General features: G+C 45.1%; 2 protein-coding genes and 1 long non-coding RNA gene across 13 annotated transcripts; 1 reads left to right on the top strand and 2 right to left on the bottom strand.

Annotated features, from left to right (window-relative positions):
* Positions 1 to 1,513: 1,513 nt before the first annotated feature.
* cdk15 (cyclin-dependent kinase 15) lies at positions 1,514 to 10,955 on the bottom strand. Its single transcript, XM_040173775.2, has 13 exons — positions 10,753 to 10,955; positions 10,100 to 10,243; positions 9,937 to 10,031; positions 9,756 to 9,835; positions 9,342 to 9,436; positions 9,185 to 9,247; positions 7,591 to 7,714; positions 7,290 to 7,410; positions 6,772 to 6,865; positions 5,327 to 5,390; positions 3,284 to 3,332; positions 2,772 to 2,914; positions 1,514 to 2,588 (listed from the first exon to the last, which is right to left on the bottom strand). The coding sequence occupies exons 1-13, from the start codon at positions 10,948 to 10,950 to the stop codon at positions 2,497 to 2,499; spliced, it is 1,362 nt and encodes a 453-aa protein (XP_040029709.2). The 5' UTR covers positions 10,951 to 10,955; the 3' UTR covers positions 1,514 to 2,496.
* Positions 8,387 to 11,328, top strand: LOC120817498 (uncharacterized). Its single transcript, XR_013467839.1, has 4 exons — positions 8,387 to 8,659; positions 9,792 to 9,995; positions 10,084 to 10,322; positions 10,895 to 11,328. It is a non-coding gene; the product is annotated as an uncharacterized LOC120817498 (long non-coding RNA).
* A 1,274-nt stretch (positions 11,329 to 12,602) lies between these two features.
* On the bottom strand, positions 12,603 to 23,237 carry LOC120817421 (uncharacterized). Of its 11 annotated transcripts, none has more exons than XM_078103602.1 (11): positions 22,117 to 23,237; positions 20,270 to 20,389; positions 19,995 to 20,134; positions 19,700 to 19,774; positions 19,083 to 19,344; positions 18,620 to 18,751; positions 18,245 to 18,528; positions 14,750 to 18,167; positions 14,290 to 14,353; positions 14,146 to 14,187; positions 12,603 to 13,754 (listed from the first exon to the last, which is right to left on the bottom strand). In XM_078103602.1, the coding sequence occupies exons 1-10, from the start codon at positions 22,745 to 22,747 to the stop codon at positions 14,163 to 14,165; spliced, it is 5,151 nt and encodes a 1,716-aa protein (XP_077959728.1). In that variant the 5' UTR covers positions 22,748 to 23,237; the 3' UTR covers positions 12,603 to 13,754; positions 14,146 to 14,162. The 11 variants fall into 11 exon arrangements, with proteins under 11 accessions (XP_077959728.1, XP_077959727.1, XP_077959725.1 ...); XM_078103601.1 differs by having other exon boundaries at positions 14,155 to 14,190; XM_078103599.1 differs by having other exon boundaries at positions 14,146 to 14,190.
* Positions 23,238 to 23,585: the final 348 nt, after the last annotated feature.

Below are 23,585 nucleotides of genomic sequence, written 5' to 3' on the forward strand. Positions count from 1 at the left end.
AATGTCCCGACATTTAGACACAACGTTGTCCAAACCATTGTCTTTTAGGGACACAGTGGTGGTCCTCTGCAGACTGTGTGCAGAGTTTTTTAAAACTTTTTGCTAAACGCTACAAACAGAAACAAAATGACCCCCAAATACTTTCAATACGTTTTATAAAGTCATCTTTATCTTCAGACACAGGTCCACGTCTGGGGGTCTAGGTATGGGGGTCTGGATCTTAATCTAAGTCTGATGGTCTAGGTGTGGGGCACTTGGGTTCTGGGTCTGACGTTCTAGGTCTGGGTGTCTGGGGATCTGGTACAGGTTCAGGGTCTTAAGTTCTTGATGTGGGCGTGGAACTCTGTATTTGGGGTCTGGGGTCATGTGTTCTGGGAAGCTCTCCTGGTCCTGTGGCCCATGCACGCAGAGATTCCATCCCGTCTCTGGCAAGTTGCTACAGCGAAGCTTCTGGGGCCACGGACACCCGAACAGGTTCAGGACCTCCTCGCAGTCGGACCGTGCCCTCTGGCAGAGAGATCTGCAGGGGGGATGGGCACCGCCAGAACCGTGCACACCGGCACGTGCACAGAGCAAAGGAAGAGCGGGAGGTCGGAGGAGCAGCAGAGGTCAACTAACGGGTTGAACCGTTGCAGATCCACATTGGTCTCCTCCTGACCTAAAGGGTCATTACTGTGACCCAGCAGGTCAGGCATGATGGTCTGGTTGAGGTTGGTAGACAAGGTTCCTGCATAGCGGGACCGTGATGGACTGGCACAAACCTGCCAAGTTGGAGGGCGGCAAGAGGAGAAGTGAGATCAGCAGCACGAGAACTGGGACTGCAACCCAGCCTTTTCGCTGCAGTCATGACGCACAACAGTCCTGGTACCGTCCAGTCCACTGACCCGGGTCCAGAAGAAACAGAGTCCCCGGTCTTTAATCTGAGGCGCGTGAGCTCAGGAAGAATCCTCCCCACTTCTTTTTTCTTTGGTGTCACATTTCTTTATAAACTCCTGTTATTGCCTTAAATACATAAAAAAAACTTTAGTAAACATGTATATGTGTGTATATGTATGTAGTATATATGTGTAGTGTAGGGGATAATCCAAGGTTACTGATTATTTATTATTATTTATGGGGTACTACAGTTGATACATTCATTCTAAATCAATATTAGTTTATAGCTACAGATTTGTATGGTTTGTTGTTGATCCATTAACTAAATAATAACTAACTTCAAATCTCATCAAATCTATTAGATCTAATTTAAACCTGTAGCTGAATAAAATACACATATAGCCTTCCAGTCTAAGTAATTGGTAGCTACCTCACCTAATGGCTAGGACTTTTTATAGTGATAAGAATTGGGCTGTTTTTAAAATTTAAGTAAAAAATAAAGATAAAAGTCAGATTTGAGCCTGATGAAGAGAACAGTTTTCGTTATTAAATAAGTATTGTCGTGAAAGCTGATCAAAGTTTGACGGAAAACAAATAAAAAAGTTTGATTCAAAACAACATCAAAGGCTTCTGTGCATTTTGATTTATTTATGATATTTATTTATGATATTTGTTGATGAATGAATTTTCTCTCATCAAAGACACAAACAGTGAAATACGCATTTTCCTCTTTTATGTCTCCAATCAATCAAAAGACAAATATTCATACGCATGAATTTTTGTTAGAAAAGTTTCTGAAGTCATTTGAATGTTTTAAAGTTTTAAGATTATAAAAAACATAGAGGCTGACGGTAAAATAAAAAACTTTAAACAGAGAGTGAAGTGATCCGCCGTCAATATACAAAAAAACCTGCGAAGAACCAAAATAAATTATGAAAGGAAACAACGGTTTAACGTTACATCCACTTGGTGTTGTAGCATTTAAAGTAAGCTTCTTATGGTAGACATTTCAAGCTACCTAGTTTACAAACTGAGTCTTTCCATCCATGACAGCTGTGTGGAAGCTAAGAGTAAAGGCTAATACTAGCATGTAAAGATAACAAGCTTAGTAGTACAAGCTGAGTCCTTCCATCCAGGCGTGGAAGCTAAGCTAGGGAATAAAAAATGAAGGTAATGACGGTTTGAGGGTTTTAAAGTTCATAAAATTAAACGTTATCAGTATGGCATTATACTAAAACAACATTAAGAAACACAAACATTAACATGACAAAGATTATTTCATTTGGCAGCTTGTCAACAGTAAGATTCAGTAATTATTCACGTAGGGCACCAGGGGAACGCTCATGAATAAATCAACGATGCTAACCAATGCTAACAAATGCTAACGGGACATGGGTTCATGAATATCATGGCGGAATATTTGTTCCCTCCGTATATCCCTCAGATGAATAGATCAAGGTTTGATTTCCCTCAGTTTGTCCGATCAAGTTGATGGAGGAGGGTTTAGTTTCCCCACAGTTTTCTTCTCAGGCTAAGAGAAGGTATTGTTTCCCCCATAAGGTTGTTGGACGGGGGGTTGGTTTCCCCTAACTTCGTCTCATCAGTGGTTGGTTTGTGCGTTCACCAGAACGGTTTGACCTTCTGTCTGGTGTTAAAAACATCTCTCACCTCAGGCTCCAATTGAACGCCAGGCACTTTGAAAATGGAAACCGCTGAAAATCGAAGAGAATTAGAAGATTTTAAGGTTTTTCACAATTGGTTTGACTTCATATTACAATGTGAATGTGTTAGCATATATCTCTACTAGCTCTACTGGTTGTGTTAGCATTTAGCTCTACTTGTATTTGGTTATGTCAGCATGTAGCTCTATTTGCATGTATAAGAGGTGCTCTTACTATCTCTCAGGTGCATGATGGGGGAAGGTAGCGTGCTGAAGTAAAGGTGCTGCAGGGAATCCTGAGCCGAGATCCGGTCCGATGGGAGAACCTTCAACATCCTCTGTACCAGATCCTCGGTCTTATAAGGGAGCTGGGCCAACCTGTTCCACATCAACGCAGACCAACGGGTGAGCGACTAAAGGAAGACCTGGTTTAACCTATTCCACATCAACACGACTAACGGACGAGGGGCTAAAGTAGGACCTGGTTTTACCTGATCCAAACCAACACAGACTTATGGAAGAGAAGAGGAAGATCTGGTTTAACCTGATCCGCAGCCCCATGCAAACATGCTAACAACTAAGCATGGACTTAATTAAGCAACAGTAGACTTCCTGCTAGTATGCTAGCATACTACTTACTAGCATTAGTAGGCTACATCATAACGTGCTAACATGATAACATAAAGGTGTTCTGCATTACCATCGCTGAGCTAACAGTAGGATAGAAATAACCCTTTTCCTTAGTACCTTTTCCAAACGTTTCTCAACGGCTTCGCCTCGCAGAAAATAAATTGATCTGGAGAGAAAAACAACCAAAGTAAAATGTATTTATTTATTGATATATAAATATATTATATACATTTAATATTATATTTATACTAGTGATGGGCAATGATAAAAATGAAAATAAATCATGATTAATTGCAATGAATGAAATAATGAATTCAAAAGTAGTGTATTGCACACTTTTATTAATGCAAACACTTTAAATAAGGTGCTTTTTACAGCAGCATTCGATTTTCACAGGAGCACTTAAAGTATTTCTTGTATAGCTCAACCTAAAACTACATTGGGGGGTTACCTGAGTTAAGAGTTAACTTAGCGGGGATACTGTCACCTGCTCTTTATAGATGATGATGTGCAGCGCCAGTGTTGTAAACTGCATGCACAAGCCAATAAGCTGGCTTGTAAGTTCCATAGGTGCACAGATGATGTTAAAGAGCTCTCTCATAGAGGCTACTCTACTCCACTCTATAAAGCCCACTTGTGGTGCAGCTTCATGCTGTCTTTAGCAATTTAATCTACTAATCAAAATGTCAATTAAATTAACCTGTGAATGTAATCATCAAGGCCTTAAATAAATCAATTCGAGTGACACAAGGTATTCTTCTTTTCTGTGGAAACATATAACAAATGTTTGTTTTTGGAACTTTCTATTATTATAAAAATAATATATATAATATAGGGGCATAACGATTCATCCACTGAATCGATTAATCGATTAATATTCCTGCGATCCAACTGAATCGATCTGTGCTCCGCAAATCGGCATTCTGGACGACATATTTCGATTACAAATCGATTGAAATGGTAAATAATCGATTGTATCGATACTTGGAGACTGCACATTGGATTTAAGTACAAAAACTGTGTGGATGTGTGTTTGTTTGTTTGTTTTTTAGCACTTTAGACACGTTAAACGTTACTGGATTCAGTCTGCCTGTCTGTGACGTCATCAGTACGCAGCGGCAGCCGCACGAAACTCTGAACAACAACAAAACACAGCGTGGAGGAGACGACTGCGAGCGAGACATTTACAAACCAACTTATCGATCCAGTGGAAACATTTTGGCTTCTGCAAACACGGAGGTGTTCTAAATAAGTCAGTTGCTGTTTGTAGAATATGTAGAAGCCAAATAAAAAACCACAGAAACACGACGAATCTTTCCGGCCGTCTACTAAGGCGCCGTGGGACTAAACAACGGCGACAGTCAGGACCTCTAGCAGCGTCACCGCTGCAGCAGCAGCAGGTAACTCAGCTCTGCAGACACCTCAGGCCTCGCCAGCACCAAACTCAACATCACAGTAACAAGTTTATCTGTAAAGACATGCGACCCTACGATGTGGTGTCTATGAATTGATCCAAACATTGTGTAATTATTGTGTGATGTTTACATTGAAAATGGCACTTGATTCAAATAAAAGGTTAATACATTTGCCATTAATTGTTGTTTGCTTGTTTATAATATGTTTATAATATAATAATTAATTTAAATCTGATTTCCTTACAAGAAACAACAAGGATCTCAGAAACTTTGCCTGCACTGTCCAGTAAAGTTACTGAATTGATTTCAAGTCACTGAATCGAATCGAATCGAATCGTTCTAAATAAACCCAGATCGTCCATGAATCGAATCGGCAACCATGAATCGTAATTCGAATCGAATCGTTGTTAAAATGAATCGTTACACCCCTAATTTAATACTATTATAACGCTGTCTTGATGCTTTCGTACGGCATTGTACTTTTGTTATATTGTAATTTCATATGGCCTCCTGACTCTGGAAATAAAAAAGGGGTACTCCCCTGGTAGAATGGTGGGGGGAAACCTGTACAATATGTATAATTGTTTTGAGGGAATTACAAAAATAAAAGATATTTGAAGCAAAAAAACAAAAAAATGATCAAGGTTTGATTGAAAAGGGTTAAAATGGTTTACTCTTACGGATAACAAATGATTTATTTAAAGTAAATTGATTATTGTAAAAGATATATTTGAAGTTAACTCACCCAATTTATAGTTGGGAAACTGGCTGACTCCAGGCCAACTGTTCTCAGATGGAACGCCCAGCACCTAAACAACAACATATTATTATTATTATTAAGTAATATTAGTATATATATACATATACACAACACATTATCAACCTCTTAATGCTGTCTAATTAAAGCACAATATAATTTATAAACATTTATTGCCATAATGTGTCAGACATACAAGGAATCTGACTTGGCGGTTGGTGCATAACCGCAGACAGTACGACAATGGACAACAAGACAACAGTGCACAAGGAATCAAATAAAATATAATGCTATGGGTTAGTTTAATAATAAAGGAATAAAAGTTAAAAGTAAAAAATATTTAAATTTAAAAAATAAAGTGCATCAGCGAACAGAAAGTGACAAGTGAAAGTGACGTGTGCAGTGAGAGAGAAAGTGAAACTGTTGGTGTGGCGGGAGGTCTTAGTCCTGATGGACCTCAGCCTCCTGCCAGATGGAAGGGGCACAAACAGGTTTTGTCCGGGGTGAGAGGAGTCGGCTACCATCTTTGTAGCTGCTTCAGGGACCTGGAAGCGAACGAGTCCTGCAGGGACGGCAGATTGCAGCCGATCACCCTCTCTGCAGAGCGGAGGACACGCTGCAGCCTGCCCTTGTCCTTGGCTGTGGCTGCAGCGTACCAGACGGTGATGGAGGAGCAGAGGACGGACTCCATGATGGCCGTGTAGAAGTGGACCATCATCGTCTTTGGCAGGTTGACTTTCTTCAGCTGCCTCAGGAAGAACAACCTCTGCTGAGCCTTCTTGGTGATGGAGCTGATGTTCAGCTCCCACTTGAGGTCCTGGGTGATGATGGAGCCCAGGAAACGGAAGGAATCCACAGTGGTGACAGAGGAGTCACCTAGGATGATGGGGGAGGGTGGGACTTAGACTGAAAATCCACAACCATCTCCACTGTCTTTAGAGCGTTGAGCTCCAGGTTGTTCTGGCTGCACCACGACACCAGATGGTCAGACTCCACCTGTAGGCGGACTCGTCCCCACCAGAGATCAGTCCAATGAGGGTGGTGTCATCCGCAAACTTCAGGAGCTTGACGGACTGGTGGCTGGAGGTGCAGCTGTTGGTGTACAGGGAGAAGAGCAGAGGGGAAAGAACGCAGCCTTGGGGGGAACCGGTGCTGATGGTCCGAGAGGCTGAGACGTGTTTCCCCAGCTTCACGTGCTTACTTACTAATGTTAATCCAACAAATATGCCTAAGACATTAATACAAATATATAGTCACTTATGAAGACTTCTAAATATAGTTATATAATTATAACCACAATATAATATACCATCAATTACAAACCATAATATAATTCATATAATCGTGAATAACATACATAATATAATAATCAATAGAGCATCATCAATCATCAATACTTTAATATACTATAATATAATGAGCTTTGGACTCACCGTCCAGATCTTTTGTAACTGCTCGAACTCATTGGTGATACCCGGGAACGCCGGCGCCCCCTGAAGCATCTCAACGAAGATACACCCCGCTGCCCTGATTCAAGCACACAAAACTCTATTTATAAAGACAGCTTCCCTGATTAGAAAAAGCACAACTTTATTCATAAAGACAGGGCCCCTCAGTCATACACATACAGTAACCATATCCATAAAGACAGATCCTCTCATTCAAACACACACAACTTTATTTATAAAGACAGATCTTCTCATTCAAATACCAGCATTACTGTTATTACTAGCATTGACAGTACTACTACTGTGCGAGCTGACTGAGGAAAGATGGCCGCCACGTGCGGACGTTCTAGACTCCGCCGTAAGACATCTATCCTTTAGATATATCTATGATTTACACCCACAGCTTTATTTATGAAGACAGCTCCCATGATTCAAATCCACGAACCTTTACTAGCATTGACAATACTACTAGTTCTATTGCAGTGTAGTGTCTCAGGACTCACCAGATGTCCAGAGCAGTAGAGTAATCTGTGGACCCCAGCAGGACGTCGGGGGGGCGGTACCACAGCGTCACTACATCAGAGGAGAAGGTCTGACAGGGGACGGACTTGGACCGAGCCAGACCTGAACCAGACCCAGAACAGAGGAAAGAGCTACTCCTCGTCTTAAAAGGACAGTGTCAGCTTAAACATCTTAAAGCGACAGTGTTGTCTCAATACATCTTAAAGCGACAGTGTCATCTTAATGCATCTTAAAGAGACAGTGTCACCTTAACACATCTTAAAGAGACAGTGTCCTCCCTACCAAAGTCAGCCATCTTGAGTTCTCCCAGGTAGCTAATGAGCAGGTTGTGAGGCTTCAGGTCTCGGTGCAGGATCCTCCGGCTGTGAATGAAGCAAAGAGCTCGGAGCAGCTGGAACATAAAGAGCTAAAAGAACATCAACAAGTTAAACACCCCAAATACAACGAGATCTGTCAAGTAGCCTGTAGCCCTGCCCTAAAGCTGTTTTGTGCTCTATTAGAGACATGTCAATTAAAGTGGTCCCGGCCTAAAGCATCCCCTGCTTTATGATCTGTTAACTAAATGAACATCATGCTGTATTGAGAAGACTTGAACGCAGAGATCGAGACCATAAACTGATGCTTACTGAGGGAATAAGTCAAGAGAGAAGTAGTTGTTGTATAGCCGGATACTGTGTAAAACTAAAAATGCTTACAAAAACATAATGCTTTTCTTTGTGCACCAAGAGTCCCGCACCTCAGTGGTGTTATCACTAGTAACACCAGAATACCAGATAAAGATGTTTCCATTTGATATGCAAAGCTGTTTCCCTGTATAGAGATGACCGTAGATAACCTGATAACGCAAATTGTGTCTTGACCGTTCCATGAACCCGCCTTGAAGTGTGAAGCCGTTTTTCGGTTCTGCTTTAAGGTGTGAAAACGTCTTCCTGAAAAGCGCTTAGTAGCGCAACGGACGCACGAACATGCTTTGATCAAGTTTCCATACCGAGACTGTGATCGACGCAAGATAAACCCCAGTGACGCACATTGCTTCTGCAAAAGACAGTATATAAGCCAAGATGTTTTAACAGAAAAAAAGTAAGTAGAGGGAAAAACGCGCCTACTTCTTGTTTCTTGCTCACACACGAAGACGAAGAGTCTAGCTCTTTTAACCTTTAGGGTTTGAACGATATAACTGCTTTTATTTTTCTATTCAATTGTTGTAAACCTTTTCGCTTTTTTATATAAATAAAAATTCTCCTTTTTCGGGAACAAAAGACCATTTGTTTCCGGGGGATTCCTTTCCACTGAGGGGCCTCCTTCCAGGGGCTGAATGACAAGAACACCGCTTCGAAACCTGCAGACACCGGTGAGTGCCCTTATCTTGATACATAGAGGTACCAGTCATCTCCCAAGGCATTAGGGACCTAATCGGTATGTAAGGACGAGCTCACTCGACGGAGGGGTTACAGGTCAAACATATACGTAGGTCCTGGTGAGAACTTAATCAAAAGGTTCCTTAAACTCAATAAAGTGTTAGAATGAGTGTCACGAATGTATCGTCTTAACAACCTACTTCACCATCATCCGCGTTAGATATTGGGGGGAAGATAAGCAATACTGTGTGTACCGAACAAATACGAGTCAGCTAAAAAACCTTAAGGAATATGATCGATATTAGAACTCACTCGCTAATAACGATGAGATACACAGTGACTAAAAAAAAACGCACGACTTAAGAAATAGGCATAATACGACTCGCCCTTGTAGCTGTAAGTCCTACTCTTAAGGAAGTTGTCTTCCTCACTCAAACTACTATAGCTCGTCGCGACATAGTCACTTTATCATAGACTTCTATGGGACCAGAGGAGTCCCTCTTCATGTGTGAACGGACCCGGATGTTGTAGGAGTGAAGTCCTCCTGGGTGCTGGCTCAGGTACTGGGCCAGGTCTGTCTGCTGCAACACAAAAGAAGAAGAACCATACTTTAATGGTTTTATATTTCATGAGACCTTTAATGAATGAATGAACGAGTATTAATTTATTTCTTACCACATATTCAAAGACCAAAGTCAGAGTCTCTCTAGTATGGACGATGTCGTGGAGGACAACAATGTTAGCGTGTTTAAGAGCTTTGAGGAGAGACGCTAAACACACACAGAGAGACATGTAAAACACACACATAAAACACACATTCATATATACACAAATACACATGCATACACAAACACATACACGAACACAACCATACAGAGACAAACACACACACACATGTACATATACATACATAGACACATATATACACACACAGGGACAAACATTAAACATGATTAACAAAACCACCTTAAATATAAACTGTATATCATTTATTCCTATTTCCACTTTGAAGCAGTATTTGTGTGTCGATGTGTGTCTCTATGGGTGTGTATAGAGTCTCTAGGTGTTTCTCTTTGTGTGTTTCTCTACCTTCCCTGATGGCGGTGAATGGGACCCCCTCCTCAGTCTTCATACGAATCTCCTTCAGAGCCACCAACTGCCCATTGATCCTCAACACAAGTACACCACATACTCCACATGGTACTAACCACAGCATAATATTCCACATAGTACTAACCACAGCAGAGTACTCTGTTGCGTGGATAAGTACCTGCTGATGCCTTTGTACACAGAGGCGTACGCTCCTTCTCCCAGCTTTTCCAGACTCAGGTAAGAATGAGCATTTCCAAACTGAAGACCTGGTTTCTGAGCGGAGGACAAACATCACGTTTATATTTCATATCTGTGTTTTGGGTAGGCAGGGTTGTTCTTACCCATGTGAAGTCGTCCTGGAGGCGCTGCCCCCCCAGCGGGTCGCTGTTGCTGCGTCCTCGCTGCGAGGACCGCCGGACCTGCAGGGTGTGGAACCAGTGGGGCTGAGCCCCGGAGTTGGGGGGGCAGGACCGGACCGGATCCAGCTGGAATATAGAGACCAGATTAGAAGGATCTTCTCTACTAAAACATAATATAAAATACTGAAGAAACCACAGGGAAGAGGTAGAGTACTGTTACTCAGAGAGTACTGATACTCAGAGTACACTGTTCCTTGAAGCGTTATGTTACTCAAAGAGGAGTACTGTTAAGAGTTGTTGAGAGTAGGTACTAATATATGAAGAGTACTGTTACTCAAAGAGAAGTGTTAATCAAAGCGGAGTATACTGTTCCTTAAAGAGTTATGTTACTTAAAGTTACAGTACTGTTACTCAGAGAGTGAGTACTGATACATACAGAGTACAAAGTATAAAGAGGAGTATGGATACTCCAAGAGTAGGCACTGATAAATAAAAGTTAGTTATTCAAAGAGGAGTTTTGTTACCTAAAGTTACTAAGAGTTACTCAAACGCAAGTACAGTTACTTAAGAAGGATTAATGTTACTTAACGAGGAGTACTACTGCTCAAACAGAAGTAGTCAGTTTAGTAAAATACCTCAGCAGGAGGGAGGGAGGTTGAACTGCTCTTTCTCAAGCTGAGCTCCTCCATCTTCACCTTGTTTTCTTCTTCGTCTTCTTCTTCCTCCTTCCTTCCTCTCTCCTCATCATCATCATCATCATCTACGACCACACTACAGCCGCACCTCTTCACCCACCACCGGGTCTCCCTGACCCAGCGACACCAGTCCTCCATCTTCTCTTCCTCTTCTTCTCTCTCTGTCTATCACATGCTTCAGGAGTAGCAAACAGAGTCTCATGACCGGATCAGTGTCTACGAGTAGGACAACAGAGTGCATTCAGAGGGCTAACGCACTCCCCCCTCCCCTCCCCCGGGGGCCACGTCAGGGACTAGAGACCGGATCAATAGACAGGATATAAACCATTAAGAGGACTGCCTGTATTTAGCTTGTACTTGTAGTATTTATACCTGTATCTGTACCTGTATGTGTACCTGTACCTGGGACTGTACCTGTAGTAGTTGTAGTGACCTGTAACTGTACTTGTACCTGTGGTACTTCTATGTGTAGCCTACTTGTTCTTGCGAGATATATATAAAGAGATATTTTTCATATTTGATTTATTTTAATTGAAAAGCTTTGGTTGATTCGTTTTCAACCAGCGAGGGCTGGATCACAGTTTGAGCCACAACAAAACAACTCCCAGCTGGCCAGGCCCAAAGGAGGCAGGTCTAAGAGGCAGTTTAGCCAATTCCTGATTACAGATGAATGGTCGTAGGTCTGGCCCCAGGCTGCGCTCTCATCACGGCTAGTCGCGCCTCGGTAGAATCTCTCCTCCAAGACCCGTTTGATAGAAGAGCTTAGTAGGAGAAACTAGAGGTAAAACAACTGGACCCGAATCAAACTGACCTCACAATCAGTCAACGGACTGTCGACTGTCGCACATGCAAAGCTTCTGTAGAGACTGCTACACCCGGAAGGTTTGGCTAGCTGCAGTCGTACGCCGTATTTTGCTTCCCATGCTTGCTTTTTAAATCAACCGGGACGGATCCAGCATAGAAAGAGGGAGTAAGGGACATGAAGCAAATAAGGAGGAAGAAAAATAAGAACACAAGAACACACATGGATAACTGTCACACTCGCCGTAATAGGGAAAGTTAACGTCGCTGCTCAGCTGCGACAGACACCGACTGGCAGTGAGAGAACACAATGAGGAGCTGGATAAAAACAGGCACATTTGATCCAAAATAATTGACTATATATATATATAGAGATATATAGTGGTCTGTTTGACATGATATATATATATATATATATATCATGTCAAACAGACCACTTTACGCACTGCTAAGCTAAGCTTGCTGCTAGGCTACTTCCATCTCAACATCTACCCTGCAGAGGACCCTTGAAAACGTCCTGCTAAATGGGGCGTTGTTGGCACTTCAAACCCGTCAAACGATGGACAGTTAAATGCAAAGTGCACGAGGACAACAGGAAGAGTCGCTAGTTCAACATGTTCCACCTCTAACACGATCACATGTGTGGAGTTTGTGTTTAAAATACAATTAAACAACAGTGTCTAATATACACACTTTCAAAAGTGATTACTCATTAATTTATAAGATTTAGTCTTTAAAAAGAAAAAACACTTTTAATCACGATTAATGAATTTCAATATGTGTGATTATGTATTGACATATATATTAATTAATATACTGAATTGTATGAATAACATGTCCTTATAATGTTAAACCGTTGGAACAAATGTGAAAAAGTTAACTGCAAAGCAATGATGCATGTTTGATACCTTTTTATGCATTGACCCATACGGGGATGTTTGCTGATTGGTTGGTCCTAACAAAAACAAAATGTCACCAACCGCCACTGTTTTCAACTATAATATTTATTTATCTTTCTGTCCACCACTTTGTTTACAAAGATCAACTCATTACCGTGGAGACTCAAATGGTACAATGTAAATCACTTATTGTTTCTAGCTTTAAAAACAACAATTTAAATTAAAAAAATACTTAATAACATTCCCTATATTGTAATTGTCAATGGTAACATTCTCTCCCAATTGGTCAGACAGAAGACACGGACAAAGAACCACAAATTCTGATTCATTCACTTAAAACTAAGTATCAACAAAGATTATTCAAGCTAAAGTCAAAAATACAAGTTCATAAAGATCGGTAGTTTCAACTGTAAGTTTGAGTTACAGGTCGAGTCCGACGTGGTGGGCTCCAGTTTAGTTGGGTAGGGTTTAGAGTGGTCTAGTTGAGTCCACTTCTGTGTTACTCCAATCTGCTGGATTTCATTCGGGTTAGTCAAGTCTTGTTAAGTTAAGTTAGGTTTAGTCCAGTCCAGTTGAGTCAAGTCTGGTCTTCTGCTGCTGTGGGACATGAGACCGGATCAGTAGAAGACATTGTCACAGTCAGTTAAGATTTTCTCCTTCGCTTCCTGCGGTCTCCATAAAAACATCGTTCTCTTCCTTTTCCCCCCTCGTTTCTTCATCTCCGGGGTGGCCTTCAGGCAGCAGCGGCAGGAAGAGCAGGGGGGATTGAGGGAACGAGGCTGCGAGGATGAGGAGAGGAAGAGGAGGTGGGAGGAGTTAGAGGAGGAGGAGCTGAAAAGGAGGTGATTCTGCTTCTGAACTCTCTCTCCCCATCCAAACCCGATCATGGAGAAGTTCTGGCTCTGAGTAAAAAGGCCATTAAGGTTGTGTGTACCCGGCAGTGTCATCGGTGACATCATTGATGTAGTCATTGCTGTGGGCGTCGCCCTTTGGAGGTCAGCAGGAGTCTCAGAAGAAGCAAGTTTGCAAAGTCGCTCAACAGCCGATTTCCGAGAAGAGGAATCCCACCGACTCCTTTTCCTCAGCAAAAGGAGCTTGAAGCTCTCGCTCTTGCCTGACCTTTGACCTCTGGGAGCCGCGGTAGGCCTGGAGAGAGGAGGCCGAGGGGCGGTGAGGGAGGAGGAGGGAGTTAGATGTCGGTTGTCTTCTGAATCTCGCCTTCCGAACATCTTCCTCTTGGATCTGAGACACAAGGGGACGAGAACATGAGGAGCTAAGGACAATTCAAAGGAAAGTGAGCCGTGAGGGTACTTCAAAGGTCAAAGGTTAGGGAGGAAGGCAGCTAGGAGACAAGGACACTTTCTCTTTAGTTAGTCGGACTGGAAAAGGAAACAGGAAGCTTCCCTTTGGGAGACCTGGACGCTTGCTGTTTGGGGAAGAAGGTTTGGGGACAAGGAGAAAGGAAACTTCAATCGTTTCTTATTGTAAGAGTGAAATTGTATTGTCTTCTTGTAGGCACATAGTTATGTTAGATGGATACAAATTCTGAACACTAGATGGCGCTGAAGAAGAAGAAGGTGTGGTAACAAGGGAGAACACACGGTTATAGATCTAGTTAAAATAGAATCTTTACCTGCATTACCTGGACATTCACGCTGTGCCTTCCCACAATGCACTGCTTCACAGACACAGGGAGAGGAGTCGAGCAGACATGTGAGAGGAGGCTGATTGGTCGGTGCCGGTATGTAGTGTGTTGTGCGTGTAGTGTGTGTCCTACCTGTGGATGACCTTGAACAGATCCTCGGTGGTTTGTATTCGACTGGACTCAAACTTGTGATCCTCTGGAGAAACAAAGTATACCATGTACACCACACACTGCTACTTATACTACATATATTGCATATACTACATAATACAAGTAGATACATCCAAAAACAGTATACACATACTTCACACAACTATGTCTACTACATATGGTACATACAAATGACATATAATACATATACCATATACTGTATACTTCAAACTACTACATATACTACGTATAATACATACTAATACATTTTGTAAACACTACTATTTATACTAGATATATTAAATACTACTACGTATACTATGTACAAACTAATACAAGCTAAAACATATAGAGTATACAGTACATATACTACATATGTAATGGCCCTTTAAATGTGGTGATGCTGAATGTGGGTAATCAGGACTCAGTAAATCCCTCTTACCTCGTAATTCCTTCCTCTTCTCTGTTTCCTTGTTTCCTCGCTCTCTCTCTGCTTCCTCGTGGATCTGAAGATCTCGCAGCAACCCTTCCGCCCCGAGATGGTTTTTGGGGGGTGACCTGCTCCAACCAATCCCTGCACAGGAGCTCTTGTGGTTGCGTGCCATGGTCCTCGTCCTCCAACGGGTTTTCTCATTCACGTCTCCTTCGTCTCCAGATGAAGATGGAGACGAGGAGGGTGTGGAAGACGAGGAGGAGGAGGCCCTTGGGGATGACGTCATCAGCAGGGGCCTGCCTGAGTTTCTCCTCCTCCTCCTGGCCTTCTTTTTTTTCCTGGTGGACATTATTGTCATCATCATTGGTGACTCCATCCCTCTCTTGCCCACCGTCTCCTTCTCGTCTTTGTCTTCAGTCATCAAGCTTGTGTAGAGCAAAGCCTCTGCTTCTGGGTCAGAAATTGTGTTGATAATCCAGGGATCTGTGATCCCCAGGGTGCTATTTTTCTCTGAAGGTCCACGTTTCCGATAGATATCCATGGTCCCCATGGTGCTACTGGTCTCTGAGGATCCACCGGTCCCATAGGTGCCAATGCTTCCCAGGGTGCTACTGTTCTCCATGCTTCCCCTAGTTCCCAGTGTTCCAGGGTACTCCAAGGTACCCATGGTTCTTGTAGAGCTTGTAGTGTCCGTCAAACACGGGATCCCAAAGAGTTGGTTGAGGGTTTTGGGTGAGAGATTTGGCTTGTTGTTAAGAACCGGTGGCTTCTGTCTGCAAGGACAACAGACAGATGAGCACGTGGGGATATCATCAGGGGATGTGTTCACAGGTAAAGCTGTGTGGGCCAGGTGCTGTGGCAAACGAGTGCGGTGGGTTGAAGGTGAGCAGAGGGAATCGGCAGAAAGCTGTATTTGGCTGATGAGCCTGGGAGAAGACGCTGTGATTTGTCTACAGCTCCTCTGTCCTCTTCCCAAGATGCACCGCTTGGGCTTCTCTTGGGGGTGGAGTCCAACCGGGCGAACTGTCCAGCTAACCCCATTATTTATCTCACTGAATGATGTAGAAACATCGCTCCACTCTATCGATTCCTCTCTGCTCTCCAGAAGTAACGTTCCATCTTCTTCTCTTGTTCCAGAAAAGGTCCAATAAGCAGCGTCTGCGTTTCCCAGTTTCCTCATAGCCTCAGATAGCTTAGCATCGATAAACACCGGAGCTGTCATCTGCTGTAAAGACGGATGTTGGGTTGTCGAGTTCTTCTGTTTTTTCTCGGGACTTAATAGTGAAGCATAAATTATGGATTCCATCCTCCCTGGTTCATTGCAACCAATAGATTCAGTTTTGTTATTGATCGGCTGGGGCACAGAGGTTCTCCTGTTAGCGGTGCTAGCTGGAAAGCCCTGTGTAACGTTACAATATGTTTGGCTGCAGTAGTTACATTCGGATGCCAAGATAGCATTAACATTATCTATTAAAGGACTAGCTTTGCTACTACCAAGTGCAACGTTTGCCAACACAGCGCTATCTCTAAAAGCTTCTCTACCTGCATGGATGGTATTTGCAGGGTTAGCATTACCTGGGTTAGCAATATCTGTCCAAGGCTGAGTAGCATGGGTTAGCATGGTGCTAGAGTGCGGGCCTTGCTGATTCTTGACGGAGCGAAGCCTGATGCCCTGCAGAGCTTGGGCGGTTATCAGGGGGTTGCAGCAGGGGGGAGGAGCGTTGAAAGGAGGGTAAGGTACAGGAGGAAGGGGAGGAGGTGCTGGTAGGGGTGAAAGGTCAGCCAATGGCAGCGCAAAGAAATCTGAGAATGGAGGTAGAGGAGGTGGAGGGAAGTTAGTTGATGAAGACACATTATGATGGGAAGTCTGCCTGATGGCGTAGGAGTAGGGGGGAGGTGGGGGGCGAGAGGATGGTGGGAGAGGAGGAGGTGGGGGAGGAGGAAGAGATGTGGCTGGAGAAAGAGGTAGAGGGACGGATAATGGTATGAAAGGAGGAGGTGGAGGAGGAAGAGATAAAGATGGAGGAGGAGGTGGGGGAGGTAGAGGGAGGGATGAGGGTAGGCAATAAGGAGGTGGAAAAGATGAAGATGGAGAAGGAGGTGGCAGAGGAAGGGAAGAGGGTGGGAGAGGTGGGGGAGTTGGGAGAGGAGGATGAGATGAAGATGAAGGAAGAGGGGGAGAAGCAAAGAGTTTGGTGAAGGAGTAAGAAGGCAAGCTTGCTCTAGGAAGAGGAGGGGCCGGAGGAGGACACATGCGTGTGTGGGAGGAGAAGACCGAAGGCAAAGGAGAGAAACACTGCGGAAGAGAAGGAGGAAGAGGAAGCTTGGAAGAGTCTAAGGAGGTGCAAGAGGATAGGGAGTAGGTGGAGGAATATGAGGAGGCGAGGGAGGAGACAAGGGAGGACTTCCTTAAAGGCACTGGAGGCTTTGGCTTCCCTTCGCCCCGAGACGTTGCCCTACACACAGAGGTGGAGACAGGGGGGAGGGCGAAGGCTCCGGGAGAGGGGGGGTAAAAGGGGGAGGAGATGGGAGTGCCAGGAGTGGGAGTGTTGGACTGGGTGGAGTAGCCGCTGGAAGGTGAGGTGAGGCGCTGAAGCTCAGTCACTGAGGAGGATGCTGGTGGTGGTTTGGGGTTGAATCTCATCCCCTCCTCATCTGAGTCTGGAGGGATGGGAGAGTGGGTGGGGCTTGACGGTAAAGACATTGTGATTTGGGCACGGTCTTGCGACTGGGCAGAGCTTAGTGAAGAACACTCAGCTGTGTCCGTCTGGCATTCCGGGTTAAGCGGTTCAAAGGTTGTCACAGTCCCACAGTTGAAGCTGCTCTGGCGCCGCTTTGTGTTGCCCCGAGGCACCCAGGGGTCGTGGAAGGTCTTGGGTGAGAGCCCGCACCGGATGGTTTGGTCATTGGGGGGGCTCCCCTCAGACCGGAGACAGGAGGAAGATGAGCGGGGAGGTTTGACGCGACCCGGCCGGCGCCTCAGAGAGTCTGAACGTAGCGGTGGCGGCGGCGGTCTGGTTGACTTGCGTAGCGAGATGCTGCGGCCGGCTGAACGAGAGCAAGGGAAGGAGGAAGACAACGTTGCGTTCAGAGAGGAGGAGGTCCGGTGGTTCTGACCCTCCTGGGAGTTTCTGGGGTCCTGCCAGGGAGGGGTCTGGTCCAGAGCCTGGAGGCTAAACTGAGACTGTGAGATTGAAGAAGAGGAGAGGTAGTAGGAGGAGGAACTGGGATGAGCCTCATTCGGGGGGATATTGCTGGGGTAAGACCCTTCCGATTGGGGGGCTCGGCTGGGAGTGCTGGTGAGGCAGGAGGGGGTGGGGGAGCAAGGGAAGGAGCAAGAGGAGGAACAAGGGGACTGGGAGATGACTCTGGCTTTGGGATCCAAGGGCAGCATGGGCTGGAGGTCGCTGGAGAAACCATGAAGATCCTGAAGGAAAAAGAAGAATGCACCTGAAGAATTTTAGTTACAGAGATACTGGTGACCATGGTTTCTCCTTCACTGACCTGAATACAGGTCGAGGAGGTGCTGTGTGTCCTGTAGGAGGCCTCGGAGGTCAGAGCGGAGGCAACCACCGGGCCGTGAAGTTCTGAGGAGGAGTCGACAGGTTGGCCGGATGTGAGTGAGGCCATGAGGCTGGACAGCCCTCCACTTCTGGGGGCTCGGATCCTCCTTACCAATGAAGGCCCTTCCTCTGCAGTCTTTAAACTCTGCTGCAAGGAGGAGGAGGCGACAGGTTGACCAACAGTGGAGAACTGATCCCGAAGAACCATCGATTCCGAAAGCGAGTCTGGAGTGGCACATGTCAATAACAGAGGAGATGAATCAAACACACAGCAGAGATGTAGGTAACAAAAGCGATGAAGATTCCAAGTTTATACCCAGGTCACGGATGACATCATCAAGTATGCCAGTAACCGTCTCGTGGCGGTTCAGGTTGCAGGGTCGCCGGGAAAATGAGTCGGTTTTAGAGGCAACTTTTCTAAAACTGGCCTGACGATCAAAACTCTCTCCTGAAAAAAACAGACAGACAAAGATTCAAGAGTCTGTAGCTTGAGGTTGTAGCCTCAAACCCGTTGTGCATGGAGTAGAGATGGTGACTGCAGGGTTAATGGTTCAAACCCTGGATGCTCCATGTCCCATGTGGAAGTGTGAGCAAGAAACCTAACCCCTAAATGCTCCCCGGGCGCCTCTAGCAGCACACTGCCCCCACTCAGTTGAAGGGGTTAATTACAGAGAATAATTTTCCCATAGGGATTAATAAAAGATACTTTCTCATTCTTCGTCTTCGTCTGGAGTCTGTGACCTGAATCTGTAGCCAGAGTCTGTAGTCTAGTCCCCCACCTGATATATTGATCAGGACAATATCCGCGGCAACCATCTGTGCCTGCTTCCTCATCCTCTCCTCTGGTGTTGGAAGGTGTGGGATCTTTTCCTCCGCCTCCTGGTCGACTAATTGCTCCGCCTCTCGATTGGCTGACGGCTCGCCCACCGAGCCAAAGACCTCCCAACATGCGGCGCGGGGGACGTGGTTCAGAAACAGTGGGGTCAAAGGTTGAGTGTTGGTCAAGACGAACTGTTCGTCTTCTTCTGAGAAAGCTGAGGACTGAGGAGACAAAGCAGCTTTTTATAGTCCTAGTTGAGTCTTGTCCGGTTTGATCCAGTTCAACTTGGTCCTTAATTTAAATCTAGACTAGTGTAATGTGTTCTAGTCTTGTCTATTTAGTCAAGCTCTATTCTACATTAGTATAGCTTCATTCTACTCTAATCAAGCTCTACGCAAATTTAGTCTAGCTCTGTTCTACTTGAGTCTAGCTCTATTTTACTTTAGTCCAACTCTATTCTCTTTGGTTTACCTCCATTCTACTTTAGTCTAGCCCTATTCTACTTAAGTCTAGATTTATTTTACTGTATTCTACTCTAGTCTAGCTCTATTCTACTTTAGCTCTGTTCTTGTTTACCTTTCTCCTCCAAACTGAAACTTTGAAACAAACTGAGAAACACGACTGAGCGAGAAAGTCGAAGATTGTTGACGTCTGAGAGGATGAAAACCAAAAGAAGAATAAAACATGTAAATAATCAGAATAAATAATAATGTCGCTCTGGTCAGCGGAGAGCAGCAGAACAACTCTTTATTACTTACAGTAAAGGATCTGAATACTTCCTCTAATACATGGATAACGTACTTTATATCAGGTGTATTCATCTGTTCAGCCTTATGAATATTCATAAGGCAACACTGTGTGTGTGACTCACCATCCTCCTGCTTTTGTCCTTCCAACCTCTGCGTGCCGTGCTGCCCTCCGATTGGTCGAGGCCAGAAGAGGAAAGGAAAGGGGGGGGGGTCGGAGGGCTATGTGGTCGGCTGCAGCCGTGTTGAGTCAGCGTGCTACATGCTATGCACACACATGTAAGAGAACAGAAGCACAATAAGCTTTAGATTGGGAACTAACAGCAGATTAATCTTGCTTTAATGAATAATCTACTACAATTAATACTCCTAATAAAATGATTTGCATTTGTGTCTTCACCTGAGCGGCTGCTCCCGGGTGACAACTGACCTTGCAGGTCATTAGCAGGGATGAAGAACAGACCCCGCTGGGGCTTCTGGGTAGTGTAGTGAACAGACCACTTGCTGTCCGGGTCACCTGCTGCAGAGAGAGAGAGAGAGAGAGAGAGAGAACGAAGAGTTCAAGGTGACCCTAGAAGGCTTTTATTTTGGAGGAGCAGCAGTCATCAAATACAAAACACTAGTCATCAAACACAGGTCCAGGTGCTCCAGAAGACACATATGTCCTTGAGACGTCCGAGTGTACTTGAGAGGTTCAAGAAGGTGGTCCAGGTACATGAAAATACCAATATGCTCTATGAAGGGGTCCTAGGGTCCTCAAAAAGATACCAGAGGTTCCTTAAGAGGTGCTCCAGGTGCTTGAGAAGACTCATATGGTCGTTTAGGGGGTCCAAAGGGTCCTTTAAAGATCCCCGAGGTCCCAGGAAAATGCACCAGATGCTTGAGAAGACCCACATAGCCCTCGGCAGTACCAGAAGCTCCAGGATAGGTGATCCAGGTGCTTGAAGAGATCAACTTGGTCCTTGAAGAGTAACAGCGGTCTTCAAAGACTCAGTGGGTCTTTGAGGAGACATCAAGGACCTTGACGAGGGCCCTGGAGTCTGTCAGCTACGCTGTTGCCACGGTTACCCTCTGTTGAAGGGTAAGGGCGACTTAGAGCCAATCAGAGAGCAGCGTCTCTGTTCTTGTGCACCCAGTAAAACCAGTCCACCACGCAGACCGACTCACCTCGGGTCCTGTTCAGATATTTCAGGACGGATTTGATTGCCGTTCCGATCAAAACCATGGCGACGCCACACACAGGAACACACACTCCTGAAAATGCAGCAGTAATGCAGCTTGACTCGCTGCAACTCCTCCCTCTCCTCCCTCTCTCTCTCCTCAGTATCTCACCCCTCACTCTCACACACACGCTTGTAGGCAGCAACACACGCATGTGTGTCACCAGGTGATGAAGATTATGCCAAAATACTGCATTAACACGCACAATGCTTTGTAGATGAAGGGAGTATGAGTGAGTGTGTGTGTGTGGCCCCAGTGATATTTAAAGAGGAATCCTTGATCACTCACCTGTGTTGTTGCTATGGTTACCAACAGTTTAACACACTTTGAGATCTATAGCAGCGGTGTGGAGGCCTGATAGCCAATCAGAGAGCTGCATTTCTAGTTTCCCAATAATAATACACAGTGGTACTGGTACTCCACCAGTCACTAACTGGGCCGGTGCCAGTCAAAATGGGACAAGTAACTGGGCCAGTGGAGCAGCTCATTACTTCTGTCATTTGCTCGTCGGCGCTTTAATTAGTTCAATTAGTCAGACAGGAAATAGGCCACAATGTCACAGGTTTTCTAAATACATAGAACAAAGGCTCAACGCCGAGCACTGTCCAATCAGAGGACGGAAGGGGCTAACGGGCGTAGCTAACAGACGAAGCTCACACTTTAAGCTAACAAATTAGGCTTGAGGCCAACTGGTGAAGCTAAGCTATGAACTGAAGATAGCGCAGCAGCTAACGGATAAAGCAACAACAAGCAGCTTCTGTTGCTTGTTAAAGGTCATCTGCTCCAGGAATTATCCATTACCGTAGCGTATGGAGCTGCTCTAAATCCCTGCTCACACACACACACACACACTCACACACACACACACACACACACACACACACACACACACACACACACACAATAACCTGGGTGTGTTAGACCAACCAACAACAATTCAACAGCTGGGCCAAAGAAAACAAATCTGAACTCAATAAATACTTAATGGGCACAGTACTAGAAGTACTACAGGATTCCCAGCAGTACCTCCGTGTAGGAGGGGCGTGGTCTGTGTAGCCTCTGGTCCGCAGCTCCGCCCACGTTGGGATGTGAAGCAGAAGAGGCCGGCCCGGCGTCTCCTGCTGGGTTGATATTGGTACTGCGATGGTGCCTCTTGTTCTCCGAAGTGGGACGGGACCGGCAGAGTGTAGCCGGGTCGGGGCTCTGGGGTGGGGGGGCAGGAACCTGTGCGGCCCCTCAGGGCGAGCACCGGGTAGGTTGAGCGTGGCAGCTGAAGAGGGGGGGGGGTAAGCTGGTTTGGTTTCCCATGAGTCTCTGGGGCAAGAGATGGTTGGCTGTGGGGCTGGGGGTGCTGGCGGCGGAACCACGGGCTGTTGGCTGGATTTTGGTGGTGAGGTGGCAGGGGCTGCCATTCACCAGTGGGCGTCGCCAGCCCGCAGGCACCACCCGCGCTCAGGCCCAGGATGGCGTCATGGTGCTGATGGATTTTGGCGCTGAGGAGCCGGCGGCGCAGGCTGCCCTCCGTCCTCGGCTTCAGGGCGGCCATCTTGCGAGGAAGCAGCTCGTCTTGCTCCTCGTCGCCGCCGCCGTTCCAACAGCGTGAAGTCACGACAGGCCTCCTCCCTTCCCCCCCAAGACACTCGGCATAGGGAATCATCCTGGCAGCCTGTTGATGTCAGGCGCGACCACAAGACAGATCACATCATGCATATCCTTTCATAATAAAAGCCCCAGAGAGCATGCAAATATCCTTCTTTCTTTGGTGTTTGTCACAAATTTCTTCTGCGCTTCACAATAAATGTCCAACCAACTGTCTGTAAAAAGACCTCCTGATGTTTTAGTCCATGAAAGGTGTCCTTCAAAGTATGAGCCTGAAGTCCACAATCGCACACAGCTTAAAACTAAATGTAGTTTTTCAGAAATTAAACTATGGAATAAAAATAGTCCTCAGCCAGGAGTCAAAAGTGAAAAATGGGTGAAAATGAAAGCCCTTGTACGGGGCACAATAAAGGCACAAAGGTTGTTTTAAGCTTGACAATAAAATCTTAACATTTTTCACAACTAAGCACATTTGTTTAAAATATCCCAAAACTTCTTTCCGAGTGGTCTTGTTCCTGGACCACGAACAGTGAGATGGTTCCTCGGGAGTGTCGTCGTGGCGACTCCTCCCGGCTCTAATCTGCTCTCAGGGATTATCCAGCCTGCAGATGGCCGATAGGTATTTACCTCACAGGACCACATGCTGTTTGATATTGAACCTGGAGACTTATCACCAGTTATTGACAAACATAGAAACATATTTTTTACAATATGTATACATACATACATATATATATATATATATATATATATATATATATATATATATATACATTATATATATTACATTAGAACTGTACAGTGTGAGATCTCCTAGGAGGGGTGAGGCTATGATGCTTAAATTGTGTATGTGTATCATTGGGAGGATGAGACCCACATTCTCCGAGCAGCCACTT

The sequence above is a fragment of the Gasterosteus aculeatus genome, chromosome 1, assembly GCF_964276395.1.
Source record: "Gasterosteus aculeatus chromosome 1, fGasAcu3.hap1.1, whole genome shotgun sequence".
In the NCBI taxonomy this organism is placed as follows: domain Eukaryota; kingdom Metazoa; phylum Chordata; class Actinopteri; order Perciformes; family Gasterosteidae; genus Gasterosteus; species Gasterosteus aculeatus.

Excerpts from the sequence above, each read along its gene's own strand:
- cdk15 (XM_040173775.2), bottom strand. The coding sequence starts at position 10,950 with ATGGAGGACTGGTGTCGCTGGGTCAGGGAGACCCGGTGGTGGGTGAAG. Across the intron at positions 9,836-9,936 it reads GTGTACAAAGGCATCAGCAG|GATCAATGGGCAGTTGGTGG; the intron begins GTACTTATCCAC and ends ACTTGTGTTGAG. Across the intron at positions 9,248-9,341 it reads CTTTGGTCTTTGAATATGTG|CAGACAGACCTGGCCCAGTA; the intron begins GTAAGAAATAAA and ends TTTGTGTTGCAG.
- LOC120817421 (XM_078103590.1), bottom strand. The coding sequence starts at position 22,747 with ATGATTCCCTATGCCGAGTGTCTTGGGGGGGAAGGGAGGAGGCCTGTC. Across the intron at positions 19,345-19,699 it reads TTTCAGTTTGGAGGAGAAAG|TCCTCAGCTTTCTCAGAAGA; the intron begins GTAAACAAGAAC and ends TTGTCTCCTCAG. Across the intron at positions 18,168-18,244 it reads CCTCCTCGACCTGTATTCAG|GATCTTCATGGTTTCTCCAG; the intron begins GTCAGTGAAGGA and ends TTTTTCCTTCAG.